Below are 19,984 nucleotides of genomic sequence, written 5' to 3'. Positions count from 1 at the left end.
GTGTGTTTATTTTTGGTTGCACACTACATTTCTCTTCTCTCTTTTTCTCTCTCCCTCTCACTCAGCTACGCTTCGAAAGCTAGTGATTCCAAACAAAATCTGTTGGACTTTAACCTGGTGTTGCAAGACTTCTTACTGTGCCACCCCAGTCCAACGCCGGCATCTCCACATCATGGCTCTCTCAGAAAGCAGCAAAACTAGTAATTATATTAATATAGAATCAAGGATACTTGCAGCACAGTAAACCATTATATTATGAGGAGAGATGGCACAAACTAGAGTTGTATTCCCTAGAATTTAGAAGATTAAGAGGGTGATTTAATCAAAGCTTCCAAGATATTAAGGGAAATGATAGGGCGGACAGATAGAATCTGTAATCTAGGACGGAGTGATCTAGCCTAAAAAGTTGAGCCATGCCTTTCGGGAGTGAAGTTAGTAATTATTTCTAGATCCCCCCCCCCCCCAAATACGCAGCGTGATATCACACCACCATGAATCACCGTTGGTTTTCAAAAGTGAAAACCAGTCGTGATTACCACTCTGGGGTGATGAGGGGCCTGGAGGCCCCAGGGGTTGGGGGCCAAGGATGTGCATTGCTTCTGACAGTGCCAAGGGGGAAACCTTCCTCCATTTGGGGGAGGGAGTTGGGTGGGGGAGAAGGGAGTTGGGGAAGAGGGGGGGGGGGGGGGGAAGTGCCCCCTGTCACTTCCATGGTGGGGGTGGTCCTCCCATGGAGGGGTGGGGTAACTCCGCAAGATAAAGAAGGTACCCCTGATCTCTCTGGAGCTGGCTTTACCTGCTCTATCAGCCCCCTCCCCGCCAGAGTGATGGGGGTAAACTCTACCTACAAATGCCATAAAATTTGGTCTGAAAACTCAGTTCTGTTCCTGGAGAGAAACATGCCAACTTCAGGCAGAGCCTAACACTCTGGTTGTCAAATATGTTCCTGACAGAGATAGTTGTGCTTGGAGTAGAGTAATAGATTGGATTGAGGATTGGCTGACTGACGGAAAGCAGAGGGTCAGGATAAATGGATCCTTCTCTGGCTGGCGAACTGTAACTAGTGGGGTGCTGCAGGGATCAGTTTTTGGACCTCAACTGTTCCCAATATATATGAATGATCTGCAAGCAGGGACAGATAGCAAAATTTGTGGATGAAACTAAGATAGGTGGGAAAGCAGGCAGTGAAGAGGGAGATAAAGATTTCACAGATAGATATAGACAGGCTAGGAGATTGAGTCAAAATCTGGAAGATGGAGTTTAATGTGGATAAGTGTGAAGTTATCCATTTTGGCTGATAAAATAGAAAGGCAAATTATTATCTAAATGGAAAGCAGATACAAATGCGTCTAGGCAGAGGGATCTTTGTTCATGAATCGCAGAAAGCCGGTGTGCAGGTACAGCATGTTAAAAAAAGGGCAGATAGAATGTTCGCATTTATTGCAAAACGACTGGAGTATAAAAGTAGAGAAGTGTTATTGCAATTGTATAGGTGTTGGTGAGACCACATCTGAAGTATTGTGTCCAGTTTTGGTCTCCTTATTTGAGGATGGATGTGGTGGCATAGGAGGCAGTTCAGAGGAGATTCACCAGATTGATTTGGGGGATGAAAGTATGAGTAGAGATTAAACAGTTTGGTCTTATACTTGCTGGAGTTTAGAAGGATGAGAGGGGATTTGTCAAAGGTATATAAAGAGGGATTGATAAAGTAAACATAAATGTTCCCCCTTGTGGGCCAATATAGAACGAGAGGCCTCAAATGTGGGTTGAGAGGCAGTTAATTTAAAACTGAGATGAGGAGGAACTACGTCTCGCAGAGGGCGATGAATTTGTGGAACTTGCCCCATAGTACGGTGGAATCTGAGTATTTAATGGTTTCAAGAAGGAGATAGATATAATTCTGATTTTTAAAAAATGGGTTAAAAGGATATGGGGAACAGATAGGGAGCTGGATTTCAGACCAGGAAGAGATCAGCCATGATCTGATTGAATGTCGGAGAAGGCTCGAAAGGCTGAATTGCCTCCTTCTGCTCCTAATTCCTGTGTTCCAATATATGTTTTAAGAATTAGCAATCCTAAAGACTTGAGTTTATGGAAGAAAAACAAGAATGTTTTAGCTTTACTCCCAAACACGATTTTTAAAAAATGATATTAAAACTGCTGGGTTTTTTGTGGACTTTTAAATTCAATCTGATATCCTTCAATAAAAGTAAAAGCAATTATTTCATCACTTAAAGTCTTGTGCGTTCCGAGTCAAAGGAGAATCTCTGAAAGCTGATGTTTAAATGTCCTTTCCAGTATGCTTAGATGAATCATAGTTATCTGTGCCAGATTAGAGCTGTAACAATTGAAATACTTTAACAAGGGTAACAAAAATCACACAGCTGTGAACAGAAATTTATTCTGTAAAAGTTATCTTATTTAAGGTAATTTTTAAAATAATTGCTGTGTGCAGGTCAAGGAATTCTACTGTGGCTATTTTAGGGAGATTAATGAAGTCATGGGTCATGGGCGTGATCGAATACCGCCCGAAAAGCAGCTTCCGATATCTACCCGGCTTGCAAGCCTTGCGTGATGTAACGCGGTCACACGAGACGTTGTGATGTAAATCCCACCCATTGTGGGTGGCATTACTTTTAGGCAAATCTACACAGCTAGTCTCACTTTAATGTGCAGTTTCCCGAGGTACCCGAGGTGTTTGGATCTATCCCCTTCACTTCAGAGACCTCAGGCCGTTCAGTACTGGTCTCCACAAACTGAGATTAGGGGGAATGGCACTCACGGGGGACTCCCAGGGGATCGGAGGCCCGCAGTGCATGCCCTTTGGGCAGGATGATATCCTGGCACTGCTGATGTCAGCCTGGCACTCTGGTAGTGCCACCCTATCAGTGCTACCTGGGTGCCAGCCTGGCACTGTCAAGGTGCCTAGCTGGGATTTTTTGCGCGGTGGCAATTGGGCCGGGAATGCTCTGCATGGTGTTGTTCGGGGGGTGGGGGGGTGGTGGGTGGGTTGGGGGGGGGGGGGGGGGGGGGGGGTGGTTGCATTGGGACTTGTGTATCGGGCGGGGGGTTGGGATTGCTTTGGGGTCTCCAAAGATCAGGACACTATTTTAAAATAGCGTTCCAATCGCTTGCTACACTGAGGAGTTCTGGCGAGTGGAACTCCTCAGTGCCCAAAAGGGGGCTATGTGCAGCCTCGGCCGCTCATTCCCCGCTAAGGCGCCGTATCTAACTGGGGTGCCGTTTTATAGCGTTGTGTGTTTATCGGCGCCGCCAGCACCAGAAAACATGCGGCTAAACGCGCTCGCTATGGGACTTTGTTCCCATTTAGTTAAATCACGCCCCATATTTTGAGTTTTCAAGACATCCTCTATGTATTGTGTTGGCAGATTTTCTTAGATTTGATATATGCAAAGGTAAATTGCTGTCATAGCACTGTCCAGGTAAACAGGCCATCTTGTATCGCAGATAAATTCTAAACAAGACTGCAGTGAGTATTTGCTAAAAGTTTAATTTTTTTGGCATTGTAAATATTTGATTCCTACTCATTGCCTATACTGCAAACTTAAAAGGGTCTGTTACATTTATCATCCATGAAGTTCTAATAATTGGCAAACAACCCCATATTACTGCTTTTTGTCCTAATCTAAGGTTGTAATATCCTCTCTGGAGGTACTGCAGTGAACATGCCTTTTAAAGGGGAAAACGGGCTGGATTCTCTGTTTTTGGGACTAAGCCCCCATGCCGTCGTGAAACTGTGGTCTTTTACGCAAGGAAAACTGGTGTCAAAAGGCCACAGATTCACCGTCTTGCTTGGGGCTAGCAGGCAGCCATTATAGAGCTTGCAGCTCTAGCTGTCGATACCCCAGCACTGAGTCCATGCATGTGCACGGCGGCAGCCTCCAGCGGCCGCACCATGCTCCATGGCGGACTCAGCCATGAGAATTGAAGAACCGGCGTTGCTCCCGATTTCGTGTGCCGAAACAGATTCTCCGCCCCATCGGCTAATGCGTCGTGGAGCGGAGAAACCAGCACTTTATTTCTTCCAAACCATTGCCTGAATAACACTCCACTTACACGTGACCAAGGAACTTCAATTGTTTTTCATCTTAATGCTTAGTTGGTTTGTGCTTCTGTGACCTCTGGCAACCAGTTACCTTAGTATTATCAGCACTTGATGTTTAAACTAAAAGATTAAAATTATTTGAAATGGGGCGTTGATCTTGATAACCTTTTTTGCATGGTACTACTATGATAATTGTTGTAAATTGCAAGTGTATATTATAAAATGCCAAGCTGCAATGTTGGATGCAAGTAAAGTGAATGCAATCTGAGCAATTATTCGACAAAAAAAGTTTTTTTGTTCTATTACGTACACATGACCAGCAGTTTCTCACATTGAAGAAACTTGTATTTCAAAGGAGAACAGCGTCTGTGTGTAACCACAGAACAATATGTCCTAATAGAGCTCACAATGTGATGATCCTAGACCAATCCGTGCAAGCTCCTATAATGTACGTGTCTGTTAGCCAATCCGACAAGCTGCTGTGTACAGCTTCTGAAGTCCACAGATTAGCAAATAGAGGAAGTACTGTGTCGTGTAGCTTCTACAACCAGGGTGTTCAAAACTGCTTATGCACAGAGCTCTTTGTCTCGATTGAGTTGGGGGGAAAATCAATTCTTTATTGCATAAAGACATTTTTATTAAGGAACACAGAAGAATTAACACTGGAATGAAGTAGGTGAAAATAATGGCAGTGAAAGGATTCACCAGCGTAAGTTGCAAAACCTCTTTGATTAGGAAGTAGGCCATGGTGCTTTTCTGTTTCAGATTTGGTGCCTGTGGTCATATTAAACGACTTGCTTTTAAATTCAAAGCAGTAACTTGGCCATGTTTTCTGTGAATAATTTTGTAGTTTGTGTGTTGGCTTGTGTGTAATTTGTATGAGTTTTTATTACAACATTTATTTACAATATTTAAAAGCTAAGAATGTGGCAGTGTTTCTATGAATATTGAAGTGATTGACTATTTCAACCTTTTTTGAGTAATATGAAGAAAAGCAGAATTTGTCTTTTTAAATTTAGAGTACCCAATTCATTTTTTCCAATTAAGGGGCAATTTAGATTGTGGAGGCGAAACCCATGCAGACACGGGGAGAATGTGCAAACTCCACACGGACAGTAACCCAGGGGTGGGATCGAACCTGGGACATCGGCGCTGTGAGGCAGCAGTGTTAACCACTGTGCCACCGTGCTGCCCCAAAGAAAGGCAGAATTGAATGCATTGTATTCTTGTATCAACAGGAAAATTTTTCTCTTCCCTTGTTCAAATCAAAGAAAAAAGTGTGTGTATTCGTAGTTAAGGTATGGTATCTTGAGCAACATGGAAGTACTAACTTTAAACATCAAGAGGGCCTCAAAAAATTAGTCGACCCTCACTATTTATTTAATGCATTCCATGTGGAGGTAATGATGAGAATCTGTCTTCTGCCTAAAATATTATTGTCAATTCATTTAGAATGTATTTCATTTAGAATATATTTCAATTTGATAGGTGGGTTCATATTTCCTGATGGAAATATGCAGTTTGATGATGTGTTTGAATGTGCATTTCAGTAACAATTAAGTTTCAACTATAATTCATAACATTCCCCACCACCAATGTTTCCACTTTTCTGAAAACAGTGGAGAGGAAGTTTTACTCTGCATCTAACCCCGTGCTGTACCTGTCCAGGGAATGTTTGATGGGACAGTGTAGAAGGAACGTTACTCTGTATCTAACCGGGCGGCACGGTAGCACAGTGGCTAGCACTGTTGCTGCACAGTGCCAGGGACATGGGTTTGATTCCCGGCTTGGATCACTCTGTGCGGTGTCTGCAAGTCTTCCCTGTGTCTGCGTGGGTTTCCTCCCGGTCCTCTGGTTTCTACCCATATGTCCTGAAAGACGTGCTTGTTAGGTGAATTGGACATTCTGAGTTCTCCCACTGGACCCGAACACTCCCTCTGTATGCCAGAATGTAGCGACTAGGGAATTTTCACAGTAACTTCATTGCAGTGTTAATGTAAGCCTACTTGTTACTTGTGACAATAATAAATATTATTATTTGGTTCAGTTTGCTTTTGGATATCATATTTTAGGTGAAATACCCAAAAGTTATTTAATCATGGAACGGTTCCATGAGGAGAGAGCTGGTAGTCATGCCAATTACATACTCAAAAGGTTATGATGGCTCTAAAGGAAGCTGTTCAGTTCATTGAGTCCATGTCAGCTCACTGTAGAGCTATTCAGTCAGACCCAAACCCCTGCTCTATCTCCATAGCCTGTAAGTTTATCTTATTCAAGTGTCATTCAATTTTCTTTTGAAATCATTGATTGCCTTCTACCACCACTCTTGTAGGTAGCCCCCCCACCCCACACACACACACACATCTTTTTGCTCAAAACCTTACACCCGTGCCCACTGGTTCTTGTACCATCAGCTAAAGGGAACATTTTTCTTTGACTACCTTATTTAAACCTGTCAACATTTTGTGCACCTCTGTCAAATCTTCTCTCTTGCTTCTTTGCTCGAAGGGGAACAGCCCCAGATTCTCCAGCTAAACTGTGTAGATAAAATCCCTCATCTCTGGAACCACTCTTGTAAATCTCCTCTGCAGTCTGTCAAAGGTGCTGATATCCTCCCTAACGTGTGATGACTAGAATTGGACACAAACTGGCCTTTCCAGAGCTTTACGGAGGTTCAACATAATTTTCCTGCTCATGTGCTCAATACATCAATTTATGAAGCCCAAGATCCCACATGCTTTGCTAATTACTCTCTTTAAAGATATATGCACATGAACTCCCAAGTTCCTCTGTTTCAGTGCATTCTTTAGAATTGTACCATTAAGCCTAATGACCAAATTAAGATATCTTGTTATGTATTGCAATATCCAAGTTTTTATATATATATATATATATACTTTTTAGTGTGCTACTTTGTCATGTGACCCTTTAAAATCCACTCCATTCCCCTCATTAATTTTCCCTGTTCATGGAAATTCCATTACAATAGTCTGCCTTTTAGAAAACTGTTCTATCGCTCCTTAATTCAAACTCACTAAGTGGCTGTTAGTTCTTTTCTTGGTTATTTTTAAAGCCTTACCCGCTGCTGTATTAAACTGACCAGCTTGAAGTTACTAGGAATATCTCCTGAACAAGGATGTCACATTTTCCAATCTTGTGGCACCTTCCCGTATCCAGGAGCATTTGGAAGATAATGGTAAGTCCTTCTACTATCTCGACGCCCACATTTGTTAGTAACCTGGGATACAAACCATCCAGTCTAAGTGTAACCAGCCTTTCCAGTACATCCTGCCGATCAATTTCAGCCCATACATAACATCAGTTACTAGTGGTGTACCGCAAGGATCTGTTTTGGGGCCACTGCTGTTTGTTATTTTTATAAATGACCTGGAAGAGGGTGTAGAAGGATGGGTTAGTAAATTTGCAGATGACACGAAGGTCGGTGGAGTTGCGGATAGTGCTGAAGGATGCTATAGGATACGGAGGGACATAGATAAGCTGCAGAGCTGGGCTGAGAGGTGGCAGATGGAGTTTAATGCGGAAAAGTGTGAGGTGGTTCACTTTGGAAGGAGTAACAGGAATGCAGAGTACTGGGCTAATGGCAAGATTCTTGGTAGTGTAGATGAACAGAGAGATCTCGGCATCCAGGTACATAAATCCCTGAAAGTTGCCACCCAGGTTAATAAGGCTGTTAAGAAGGCATATGGTGTGCTAGCCTTTATCAGTAGGGGGATTGAGTTTCGGAGCCACAAGGTCATGCTGCAGCTGTACATAACTCTGGTGCGGCCGCTCCTGGAGTACTGCGTGCAGTTCTGGTCACCACATTATAGGAAGGATGTGGAAGCTTTGGAAAGGGTTCAGAGGAGATTTACTAGGATGTTGCCTGGTATGGGGGGGAAGGTCTTACGAGGAAAGGCTCAGGGACTTGAGGTTGTTTTCGTTAGAGAGGAGAAGGCTGAGAGGTGACTTAATAGAGACATATAAGATAGTCAGAGGGTTAGATAGGGTGGACAGTGAGAGTCTTTTTCCTCGGATGGTGATGACCAACACGAGGGGACATAGCTTTAAATTGAGGGGTGGTAGATATAGGACAGATGTCAGAGGCAGTTTCTTTACTCAGAGTAGTAGGGGTGTGGAACGCCCTTCCTGCAACAGTAGTAGACTCGCCATCTGCGCTGTTATGTTCTATGTTCTATCGGCAAACCCCTCCGAGAATACCCCAAGCTTTGGACAGGCCCAAAACATGTAGGCATGATTCATGGGCCGGCTGGCGCTCAGCCCACACCTACCCTCCACCTCTTCAAAAAACTTGCTCTTCCTGGCCACAATTATATGTGCCCTGTGGACTGCCTTAAACTGTATAAGGCTAAGTCTAGCGTCCGACGAGGATGCGTTCTCTCTCCTCAGAGCTTCCTGTCACACCTCCACCTCCCTCCCCAACTCCTCCTCCCACTTGCGTATCACTATCCCAATCGGGCTCCCTCCCAATCCATCAACTGCCTATAAATTTCCGACACTTTGCCCTCTCTTACCCCTGTTTTTGACACCACCTTATCCTGCAGCCCCTGGGGCCTCTATCAACCCCTCCAAACTTGGAAAGCTACCCCTCACGAATAGGCCCCTAAAATCCCCCATCGAGCCCCCTGGAGCAAACCTGTGATTCCCACAAATTGGTGTCCAAACCGAGGCCCCTTCCAGTCTCAGTGCTGCTGCCACTGTCCCCACACCCTCAGGGCCGCCACAACTACCGGGCTTGTGGAGCACTTGGTTGGTGAGAATGAAAAGACGCTGTCAACAGTGCCCCGAAACCAGAGTCTTTACATGAGGCTGCCTTACCCGCCCAGACAAAACCCAAGGTCAGTACATTCACACTCCTTTAAAAAAACAAAAAACCTTAGGAATGAAAATCAGGAGATTCTGGAACACAAATAAGAAAATAAGAATCTTGGGAGAAATGTCATCTTCACCGATTGCACCTGGCTTGACAGCGGGAGCACATCCCAGCTCCTGAACTCCCCTTACATCTGTTCCACCAACCGCATCCGATTCAACTTGTGCAACTGCTCCCACACCCTCGCCACCTGAATGCCCAAATACTGAAAGCTCGCCCCCACTACTCTAAACGGCAACTCCCCCAGCCTATTCTCCTGCCCCCTCGCTTGAATTGGAAAAACCTCGCTCTTCCCCATATTCAGTTTATATCCCGAAAACCGACCGAGTGCTTCCAATATACCCATAATCCCCCCCCCCCCAATACCTTCCAAAGGGTTTGAAATGTAGAGCAGCAGATCGTCTGCACAATGAGATCCTATGTTCCACCCCCCTTGCACTATCCCCCTTAAGTCCCTTGACACATTCAGCGTCATTGTTAATCTCTCTATAGCCAAAGCAAAGAGCAATGGGGAGAGTGGGCATCCCTGCCTCGTTCCCCCGGAGCAACCTGAAATATTCCGAACTCACCCAGTTCATTCATACACTCGCTACTGGCGTCCGGTACTACAACCGAACGCAATCCACAAATTCCTGCCCAAACCCAAACCGCCCCAGCATCTCCCACAGATAGTCCACTCCATCTGGTCGAAGGCCTTCTCCGCATCCATGGCGACCACCACCTCCTCACTTCGTCCCTCCAGAGGCATCATTATAATATTTAACAGCTGACTGATGTTGTCCAACAAATGCCTCCCTCTAACAAACCCCATCTGGTCCTCCTCGGCACACAGTCCTCAATCCTTGAGGCCAAGATCTTGGCCAGCAACTTGGCATTCACATTTAACAGCAAAATTGGATTGTAGGATCCACACTGCTCCGGATCCTTATCCCTCTTTTGAATTAAGGAGATCGAGGCCTATGTACCCGGGGCCTTACCCGCATGCATCGCCACCCATACCCTCCACCACCTCCACTAGCCCAATGGATAACCCAATCCCTCCACCTGGTCCTCCTCCATACGAAGGAATCCAACCCATCCAAAAAATGCCTCATTCCTTCCACCCTGGCCGGGTCTCCGTCTGGTATAATATCTTATTAAAGACCCCATTCACCCCCATGGGGTCCAAGATCGTGTCGTTTCCACCCCCCCCCCCCCCCATCCTTCACCTTTCAGATCTCCCTCGCCGCCTCCTGTTTCCTCAATTGACATCCTACTTGCTAAGTCCTCCTTAATCAGTACCGTCACCCCACCTCCCATTTCTCCTTCACTATTTTTTCTTGACACCTTGTCCTTGAATTTACGCACCTTGCCATCACCATTTTAAAGCCACGTTTCAGTTATTGCTAGTGCATCATATTTTCATATGGCTGGCAGCACTGTGGTGCAGTGGTTAGCATTGCTGCCTCACGGCGCCGAGGTCCCAGGTCCGATCCTGGCACTGGGTCACTGTCCATGTGGAGTTTGCACATTCTCCCTGTGTTTGCGTGGGTTTTCCCCCCACATCCCAAAAATGTGCAGGGTAGGTCAATCGGCGATGCTAAATTGCCCCTTTTAAAAAAAAAAAAAAATTTTTTTATTGAAAAATTTTGAATTTCTACAACAACAACGAACCATAATAAAAGACCAAAAATAACAATAATATTAGCAATCATAAACATTCGCCCCACCTCCATGAACAACACAGCATATTAATAACAACGCAAATTAACAAATATAAAGTTACATAATAGAAACTACAATAAGGAACCCCCCCGGGTTGCTGCTGCTATTGGCCAAGATACCTATCTTTGAGCCAGGAAGTCCAGAAAAGGCTGCCACTGTTTATAGAACCCTTGTATTGATCCTCTCAGGGCAAATTTGACCCTCTGCAATTTTATAAATCCCGCCATGTCGCTGATCCAGGTCTCCACACTTGGGGGCCTCGCATCCTTCCACTGCAGCAAGATCCTCCGCCGGGCTACTAGGGACGCAAAGGCCAGGACATATGGGCGTGCACTTTCGCCTCCTGCACTCCCGGCTCCACCGCAACTCCAAAAATCGCGAGTCCCCACCTTGGTTTGACCCTGGATCCAACCACCCTCGACACTGTCCCCACCACCCCCTTCCAGAATTCTTCCAGTGCTGGGCATGCCCAGAACATATGGGCGTGGTTCGCTGGACTCCCCGAACATCTGGTGCACCTGTCCTCACCCCCGAAGAACCTACTCATCCTAGTCCCGGACATGTGGGCCCGGTGCAGCACCTTAAATTGGATGAGACTAAGCCTCGCACATGAGGAGGAAGAGTTGACTCTCTCCAAGGCATCCGCCCAAGTCCCGTCCTCTATCTGCTCCCCGAGTTCCTCCTCCCATTTAGCCTTCAGCTCCTCCACTGACGACTCCTCCACCTCCTGCATTACCTTATAAATGTCAGACACCTTCCCCTCTCCGTCCCACACCCCCAAAAGCACTCTGTCCATCGTCCCCCTCGAGGGCAGCAAAGGGAATCCCTCTACCTGTCGCCTAGCAAACGCCTTTACCTGCAAGTATCTGAACATGTTCCCTTGGGGAAGCCCAAATTTATCTTCCAGTTCCCCCAGGCCCGCAAACCTCCCGCCAATAAACAGGTCCCTCAATTTACTGATGCCCACCCTTTGCCACCTCCTAAATCCCCCATCCCTGTTCCCTGGGATGAACCGATGATTGCCACCCAATGGAGCCTCCATCGAGCCCCCTGTTTCCCCCCTATGCCGTCTCCACTGTCCCCAGATTCTTAGGGTCGCCGCCACCACCGGGCTCGTGGTAAACCTCTTAGGGGAGAGCGGCAACGGCGCCGTTACCATGGCACCCAGGCTCGTACCTCTACATGACGCCATCTCCATTCTTTTCCACGCCGCCCCTCCCCCCTCCATCACCCATTTACGCACCATTGACACATTGGCCGCCCAATAGTACCCCAAAAGGTTGGGCAGCGCCAGCCCGCCTCTATCCCTCCCTCGCTCCAGGAACACCCTCTTCACTCTCGGAGTCCCATGTGCCCACACAAAGCTCAAGATACTGCTAGTCACTCTCCTAAAGAAGGCCCTGGGGATAAAGATGGGCAGGCACTGAAAGAGGAACAAGAACCTCGGAAGCACTGTCATTTTGACGGACTGCACCCTTCCCGCCAATGGCAATGGCAGCATGTCCCACCTCTTGAACTCCTCCTCCATCTGATCTACAAATTATGTTTGTGAAGAGTCCCCCAGTCCCTGGCCACCTGCACCCCCAGGTACCTAAAGCTCTCCCCTGCCCGCCTAAGCGGGAGCGTACCAATTCCTTCCTCCTGGTCTCCAGGGTGCACCACAAATACCTCACTCTTGCCTAAATTTAGTTTATAACCTGAAAAGGTCCCAAACTCAGCTAGAAGCTCCATCACCCCCGGCATTCCTCCCACCGGGTCCGCCACATACAGTAACAGGTCATCGGCATACAACGACACCCTATGTTCCTCCCCACCTCGCACCAAATCTCTCCACCTCTCTGAATCCCTCAACGCCATCGCCAGCGGCTCGATTGCCAGTGCAAACAACAAGGGGGACAGGAGGCAACCCTGCCTGGTCCCTCGGTAAAGCCGGAAGTACTCCGACCTCCTCCCATTCGTGGCCACGCACGCCATCGGGGCCTCATATAGCAGCCGTACCCATCTAATAAACCCTTCACCAAATCCAAACCTCCCCAACACCTCCCATTAGTACCCCTACTCCACTCTATCGAAGGCCTTCACCAGCGCCACCACTATCTCTGCCTCCCCCTCAATCGCCGGCATCATGATGACATTCAACAATCTCCGCACATTCGTGTCCAGCTGCCTTCCCTTCACAAAACCTGTCTGGTCCTCGTGTACAACCCCTGGCACACACTCCTCTATCCTCGTGGCCAGGATTTTTGCCAGCACCTTGGCATCTACGTTGAGGAGAGATATGGGCCTGTATGAACCACACTGCTGGGGGTCCTTGTCCCTCTTTAAAATTAACGAAATCTGCGCCCGCGACATTGTCGGGGGCAAAGTCCCCCCTTCCCACGCTTCATTAAGTGTCCGCACCAGCAAGGGGCCCACTAGGTCCACAAATTTTTTATAAAATTCCACCGGGAACCCATCCAGCCCCGTTGCCTTCCCTGACTGCATCTGCCCGATCCCCTTAACTAGCTCCTCCAGCTCAATTGGCGCACCCAACCCATCCACCTGCTCCTCCTGCACCTTCGGGAAAGAAATCCCGTCCAGGAACCTCTCCATTCCCCTCCTCTCCCCCGTTGGCTCCGACCGGTACAGTTCCCCGTAAAAGTCCTTGAAGACCTCATTCACCTCTTCCCCCTTCCGCACCACATTCCCACTCTTGTCTCACTCCAGCAATTTCCTTAGCCGCATCCCGCTTGCGGAGCTGATGAGCCAGCATCCTACTTGCCTTTTCACCATGTTCGTACACTGCCCCTTGTGCCTTCCTCCACCGTGCCTCCGCCTTTCTAGTGGTCAGCAAATCAAATTTAGCCTGCAGGCTGCGCCTCTCCCCCAACAGTCCCTCCTCTGGTGCCTCTGTGTACCTCCTGTCTACCTCCAGCATCTTTCCCACCAGTCTATCCCTCACTCCTCTCGCTCCTCTCCCTGTGTGCCCGGATGGATATCAGCTCCCCATGAATCACTGCCTTCAGGGCCTCCCAGACCACCCCCACCTGAACCTCCGCTGTATCATTCACCTCGAGGTACCCCTCAATACTTGCCCGGACCCTCCTACACACCTCCCCTTCCGCCAGCAACCCCACATCCAACCGCCACAACGGGCGCTGGTCCCGCACCTCCCCATCTCCAACTCTATCCAATGCGGAGCGTGGTCGGAGATTGCAATGGCCGAATACTCGGCCTCCTCCATTCTCGGAATCAGTCCCCTACTCACCACGAAGAAGTCTATCCGAGAGCAGACCCTATGTACGTGGGAGAAGAAAGAGTACTCCCGTGCCCTCGGCCTCACAAACCTCCATAGATCCACCCCACCCATCTGGTCCATAAACCCTCTCAATACCTTGGCCGCTGCCGGCCTCCTACCCGTCCTAGAGCTGGACCGATCCAGTGAAGGATCCAACGCCGTATTGAAGGCCCCCCCCCCCCCCCCCCCCCCCCCCCCCCCCCCCCCCCCCCATGATCTGACCTCCCGCCTCCAGATCCGGGACCCGTCCCAACATACGCCTCATAAAGCCCGCATCGTCCCAATTTGGGGCATACACACTAGCAAGTACCACCTTCTCTCCTTGTAGCCTGCCCCTAACCATAACATACCTACCCCCCTTATCTGCCACCACCTCCGATGCCTCAAATGACACATTTTTCCCCACCAGAATCGCCGCTCCCCGGTTCTTCACATCGAACCCAGAGTGGAAAACCTGCCCCACCCATCCCTTCCTCAGAGGGACCTGGTCTGCCACCTTCAGGTGGGTCTCCTGAAGCATTGCCACATCTGCCTTTAGTCCCTTCAGATGAGCAAGTACCCTCGACTAGCCATAGCCCGTCGACTGCCCGCCCCAGGCCAGCACCCCCTGCCCGATCCAGTCCCCACAGCGACAACACCTCACCTCTGTCCCCCCAGCCCCCACCAGTTCCTGACCCTACCAGCAGCAACCCGGTATTCTCCTTTCCCCCCCTCCCTTCCCCCCCAGGCTAGGAACCCTCCTAGCCGCGAACCGTCCTCCATTGTACTTCTGTGGGTCAGCTAACTTCTGCTGACCCCGGAAACTCCCGCCAATAACCCGACCCCTCCCAAAGTGGGATCATCCCCCAATCTATCCCTCCTCCAGGCACCGCTCCAGCGCGGGGAAGAACCGGTTAAGGCCCTGCCTCCCCCCGTCATCGTCTCCACCCCCCAGCCCCGCAGCGTGGGAAACCAGAGGAAAGCCCGCGCTTTCGCACTGCCCCACCACACCCTTCTGACGCCGCTCCCAAATACCAGCCCCACTCCATACCCCCAACCCGACATAGAATACAACAAACCCCCCCAACCCTCCCCGCAAGATACAAAACTCAAACAATGCCCCACAGCAAAAAAACATAACAGAACAACACCCCCATAAATAACCATATCAAAATTGCAAAAGTACAAAAAAAGATTACACAGCAACAGCAGAACCCAGCAATAAAGTATTTCAACAAACCCTGCAACCCCCAACCCCTAGTTCAAGTCCAGTTTCTCCGTCCGCACGAAGGCCCACGCCTCCTCCGGGGAATCGAAATAATAATGCCGGTCCGAATAAGTTACCCACAGGCGCGCAGGCTGCAACATTCCGAACTTTATCTTTTTCTTGTAAAGCACCTCTTTCGTCTGATTAAACCCGGACCGCCGCTTAGCCACCTCCGCACTCCAAACCTGGTAGATCCGTACAACCCCATTCTCCCAATTGCTGCTCTTCACCTTCTTGGCCCAGCACAGCACATACTCCCGATCACTAAACCGGTGGAACCTCACCAGCACCGCACGCAGGGGTTCATTCTCCTTAGGCCTCCTGGCCAGTACTCTGTGTGCTCCCTCCAGCTCCAAGGGCAGATGGAAAGACCCGGCCCCCACTAGCGAGTTCAGCATCGTAGCCACGTAGGTTGTCAGGTCCGACCCCTCCAGCCCCTCCGCAAGGCCCACGATCCGCAGATTTTTCCGCCTCATGCGGTGATCAAGCTCCTCGAAGCGTTCCTGCCACTTCTTGTGGAGTGCCTCGTGTCCCTCCACCTTACTCACGAGGATCCCGGCCTCCTCCTCTCGTTCAGTGGCCTGCGTCTGCAACTCCTTGATGGCAGCACCCTGGGTCGTCTGAATCTCCGAGAGCCTTCTGTTCGTTTCCTGCAGAGAGCTCAGTACCTCAGCCTTGAAGTCTGCAAAACAGCGCAGGAGAGCAGCTTGTTGCTCCAGGGCCCACTGCTTCCACTCCTCTGGAGCTCCGCCGGCCGCCATCTTGGATTCCTTCCCCCGTTTTTTCTGGGGAGCTGCTGCCGTTTTTTCCCCCTTTCCACTCCGAGTTCGAGTCATGGACTGCGGGGAAATTCGATCAGCACACCTTCTCCCACCGGGAGACGTCGAAAAATTTCCGTTTTGGGCTCTAAAAAGAGCCGAAAAGTCTGTTTAAAATGGGAGCTCCCAAATGTGCGGCTTCCTACATCATCGCCGCCACCGGAAGTCGCTAAATTTCCCCTTAATTGTAAAAAATTAATTCGGTACTCTAAATTTAAAAAATAAATAAATATTTTCATATGGCTATTTGTGCTTTTAGCTCACCAGCTGTCATCTTCACCAAACCTTTATGCATTCGCATATATGGATTCTAAGCTTGTCTTTGTATTCATTGCGGTCCTTCTTGGGTTGCTCCTATCTAATATAGCATAACTTCCTTCTCTGGTACAATGCAACACTCCCTTATGCATCTTATTTTGTTTTTCTGCTTCTAATTGCTGGTGCCCACCTCCTGTTAATTTAGTTTAAACCCTCCCTAGCCACATGTCAACTTCCCCTTGAGAACGTTTCCTAGCCCTGTTGAGTTGCAACTCATCCCTTTTGATTAGATGTCTCCTAGATCACAATACCCAATCATCTGAAGCTCTTCTGCACCAAGCCCCAAGCTGGGAAAAATCCTTGATAAAATAATATTTTTTGGTTCTTTATTGGTTTTTCTCATTGTTAACTGTAATAGTAATAGTAGTTTTCAATAATCAGTTTTTTGAAAAATTGCAGTGGAATTAAGAACTTTAAATCCAAAGCATCATTGGAATAAAAGTGCTTTTATTGTTTTGGAAATATATTTTTTGCTGCAGTTAGATAAAATTAACAGTTTTTCAGAATTTTACCAATAACTTCCTTTCTCTATCCTACCATGTCCTAAAAATGTGGGCCTTTAAGCTTAACTTTTCGTACGCAAGTACTGGGAGCAATTAAGCAAGTGAGTCAAAGTTTTTTTTACTTCTGATAAACGATTCTGATGATTGTGAATCTAGTTTGGGGAGGCAGTATTTCAAGGACTTAATTTCCCAACTGACTGACCACAGATCATTTTATGAGCATCAAACATTTAAAAAAATGTTTTTTTTTTTTTAAGAGTACCCAATTATTTTTTTCCAATCAAGGGGCAATTTAGCATGTCCAATCCACCTACACATTTTTGGATGTGGGGGCGAAACCTACACAAACACGGGGAGAATGTGCAAACTCCACACAGACAGTGACCCAGAGCCGACATCGAACCTGGGACCTCGGCGCCGTGAGGCAGCAGGGTTAACCCACTGCGCCACCGTGGTGCCCTATATGAGCATCAAACATAGTGGACACCCATATGCTGAAGTCCCTAAAGTTTTGTTTAAAAACCTTAAAAAGGAAAGTTCCTGTCTTTTGTAAAAAAAAGTTTCATTAGCTAGCCATGTTGATCCGTCGAGTGGCTCAGCTGATGAAAATAAGGTTGCACCTTTGATTATTTGATGCAGACTTAGGTGTCCCCAGTTTTTGGATGTAATAATTACCTTCATTGTCCAATGATTTTCTCTAGAAATGCACTTGTGTACATATTAGATGTGTAGGCCTTTGCTGTGCTTCCCACAGTTCTACCCTGTTTCATACAAAATCACAAACACACAATCTTTTTTTCCTATTTAAAAAAACGTCAAGTAGCTAGAGGAATTCTGGATGAACATTTATATGAACATACAAAAGTGATGGGCAGGAAAAGACCAGCTGTTCCATCACGCATGTTCAGTTATGATACCTGGGGAATTATGACCAGGCAACTCCAGCCTGCAATGACTAAGCCTGGTCTCTCCGTTCTGGAGACTAAGTGCTGCTGGTAATGGAGAACTGCAGTAACGGCACGCTGCTGCTAGAAGTGCCAAATGAGCAGCAATTCTTGCCATGCAAATGTGCCATCACGCAGCCATCTTACAGCCTGCCTGAGTTCCAGCCCCACAGGCGTCTGGTTTGCTGGGGTCGGGTTTCGCGCTCCTGACAAGTTGGAGCAACTTTGTTAAAAGATGTATTTTATTACAAACATGCATCAAACTAGGTTACAGCAAATAATCACCCTGAGAAACATACTTCCCAACAATCAACTATAAAGTCTGTGTAGATTTCCCCCCCTTTTCATTACCCCCCCCCCCCATCCCCACCCTCCAATCCCGCTACAGTCACCTTCTCCACTTAACTCTGACCCCCTTAAATCCACCCAATACCTCGCCCGTCCCAGATGGCCCCTTTCTCCACCCCTGACTATGGCATCTCTCACCCTCTACCACGTTGCAACAACCTCCGGCCATCCTTCTCTGCCATCATTTCACTTCCGTTCAACAGTATCACCTGTTAGCGTGGCCACCACTGCCCAAAGGGACCACCCCTTCACCCCTTCCCTCCACCACTGCTACGCACCCCCCCCCCCCCCCCCCCTCCGCCCCACCCAATCTTCAGCTCAAGGAAGAAGGCTCCCTGCTAACCTTACCCTCCTCCACCCAATGAAGGACTTCTCCTGAACTGCAGGCAGCCTTCTCCAAAAACAAACAAACAAATGTTACAGTGCCATAAAACGGGACAGGGGTTGGGAACATGCATCCCCACAAACTCTTCACCCCTACAACACCTTGCAGTCTCAACAGTAAACAGCAAACCGCCCTGCAAAAAAAGGACGGAAATTCTCCAATCCCTACCCCTACTTCAAACATGCTCCCAACCATTACAAAGTGCCAGCACCCCGGTTCCCATGCATTGTCCGCTCAGTTCTCCCCCAGTTTATGCTCCTTAATTAAGTTTTTTGCCGCTTTTGGGATCTCAGAATAATACTCCCAGGCTCCAAACATCACCCATAATTTCGCCGGATAGAGCACCCTAAACCTGATCTGCCACCGGTACAGCACCGCCTTGGCCTTGTTGAAACATGCCCGCTGCTTTGCCAGCTTGGCTCTGATGTCCTGATAAATTTGGACATTATTCCCCTCCCAGTCGCAGGTACGCTTCTCCCTGGCCAGAATCTTCTCTTTCTCCACAAATTTATGGTGTCTCACGATCACCACCAGCTCTCCAGCTCTAGGCTTCTGCCTCAGGGACCTTTGAGCTTGGTCCACTTCAGGTGCCTTATCTAGCACCCCTTCTGCCACTAGCCTCGCCAGCATCTTCGAGATGTACCTCGTGGCACTGACCCCTTCCACTCCTTCAGGCAGGCCCACTATTCACAGGTTCTGCCTTCTTGAGACATTGAGGGAGGGTTTCAGATTTTTGGGACATTGGAAACCGGTTCTGGGGGCGGTGGGACAATTACAAACTGGATGGTCTACACCTGGGCAGGACTGGAACCAATGTCTTAGGGGGTGCTTTTGCTAACACTGTTGGGGACGTTTTAAACTAATGTGGCAGGGGGATGGGAACCAGATTAGGAAGTTAGAGGTCAGTAAAGAAGCAGCAACTAACGCCAGTAAGGTACGAGATAATAAACTCAATGTGACTAAGGGGAAGAGTAGACAGGGAAGAGTTGATGAACGCAAAGGGACAGGTGGTCTGAGGTGCATTTGTTTTAATGCGAGAAGAGTAGCAGGTAAGGCAGATGAACTTAGGGCTTGGATCAGTACCTGGGAATATGATGTTATTGGTATTACTGAGACTTGGTTGAGGGAAGGGCAGGACTGGCAACTGAATATCCCAGGGTATAGATGCTTCAGGAGGGATAGAGAGGGAGGTAGAAGGGGGGGGAGGAGTTGCATTACTCGTCAGAGATGATATCACAGCTGTGATTAAGGAGGGCACGATGGAGGATTCAAGCACTGAGGCAAGATGGGTGGAGCTAAGAAATAGGAAGGGTGCAGTAACATTGTTGGGACTTTACTAAAGGCCTCCCAAAAGCGAGCATTAAGTAGAGGTACAAATATGCAGACAGATTATAGAAAAATGTCGGAGCAATAGGGTTGTTGTGATGGGAGATTTTAACTTCCCCAACATTGAATGGGATTCGTGTAGTGTTGGAGGCGTAGAT

General features: G+C 48.1%; 1 protein-coding gene across 5 annotated transcripts in view; it reads left to right on the top strand.

Annotated features, from left to right (window-relative positions):
• osbpl9 (oxysterol binding protein-like 9) overlaps positions 1-19,984 on the top strand; it is a 291,865-nt gene that overhangs the window by 141,055 nt on the left and 130,826 nt on the right. Inside the window, exon 1 of one of the 5 annotated variants that reach the window (XM_038794263.1) lies at positions 4,582-4,775. The exons of the other annotated variants lie outside the window; for them this stretch is intronic. Coding sequence (XP_038650191.1) covers positions 4,752-4,775 — 24 coding nt within the window. The 5' untranslated portion in view covers positions 4,582-4,751. Of the gene's footprint in view, positions 1-4,581; positions 4,776-19,984 lie in introns of those variants that run through there. 5 annotated transcript variants of the gene reach the window in all.

The sequence above is a fragment of the Scyliorhinus canicula genome, chromosome 4 (genome assembly GCF_902713615.1).
Source record: "Scyliorhinus canicula chromosome 4, sScyCan1.1, whole genome shotgun sequence".
Taxonomy (NCBI): Eukaryota; Metazoa; Chordata; class Chondrichthyes; order Carcharhiniformes; family Scyliorhinidae; genus Scyliorhinus; species Scyliorhinus canicula.
The sequence above is the reverse complement of the archived record's forward strand: the minus strand, read 5'-3'. Positions and strand labels throughout refer to the sequence as shown.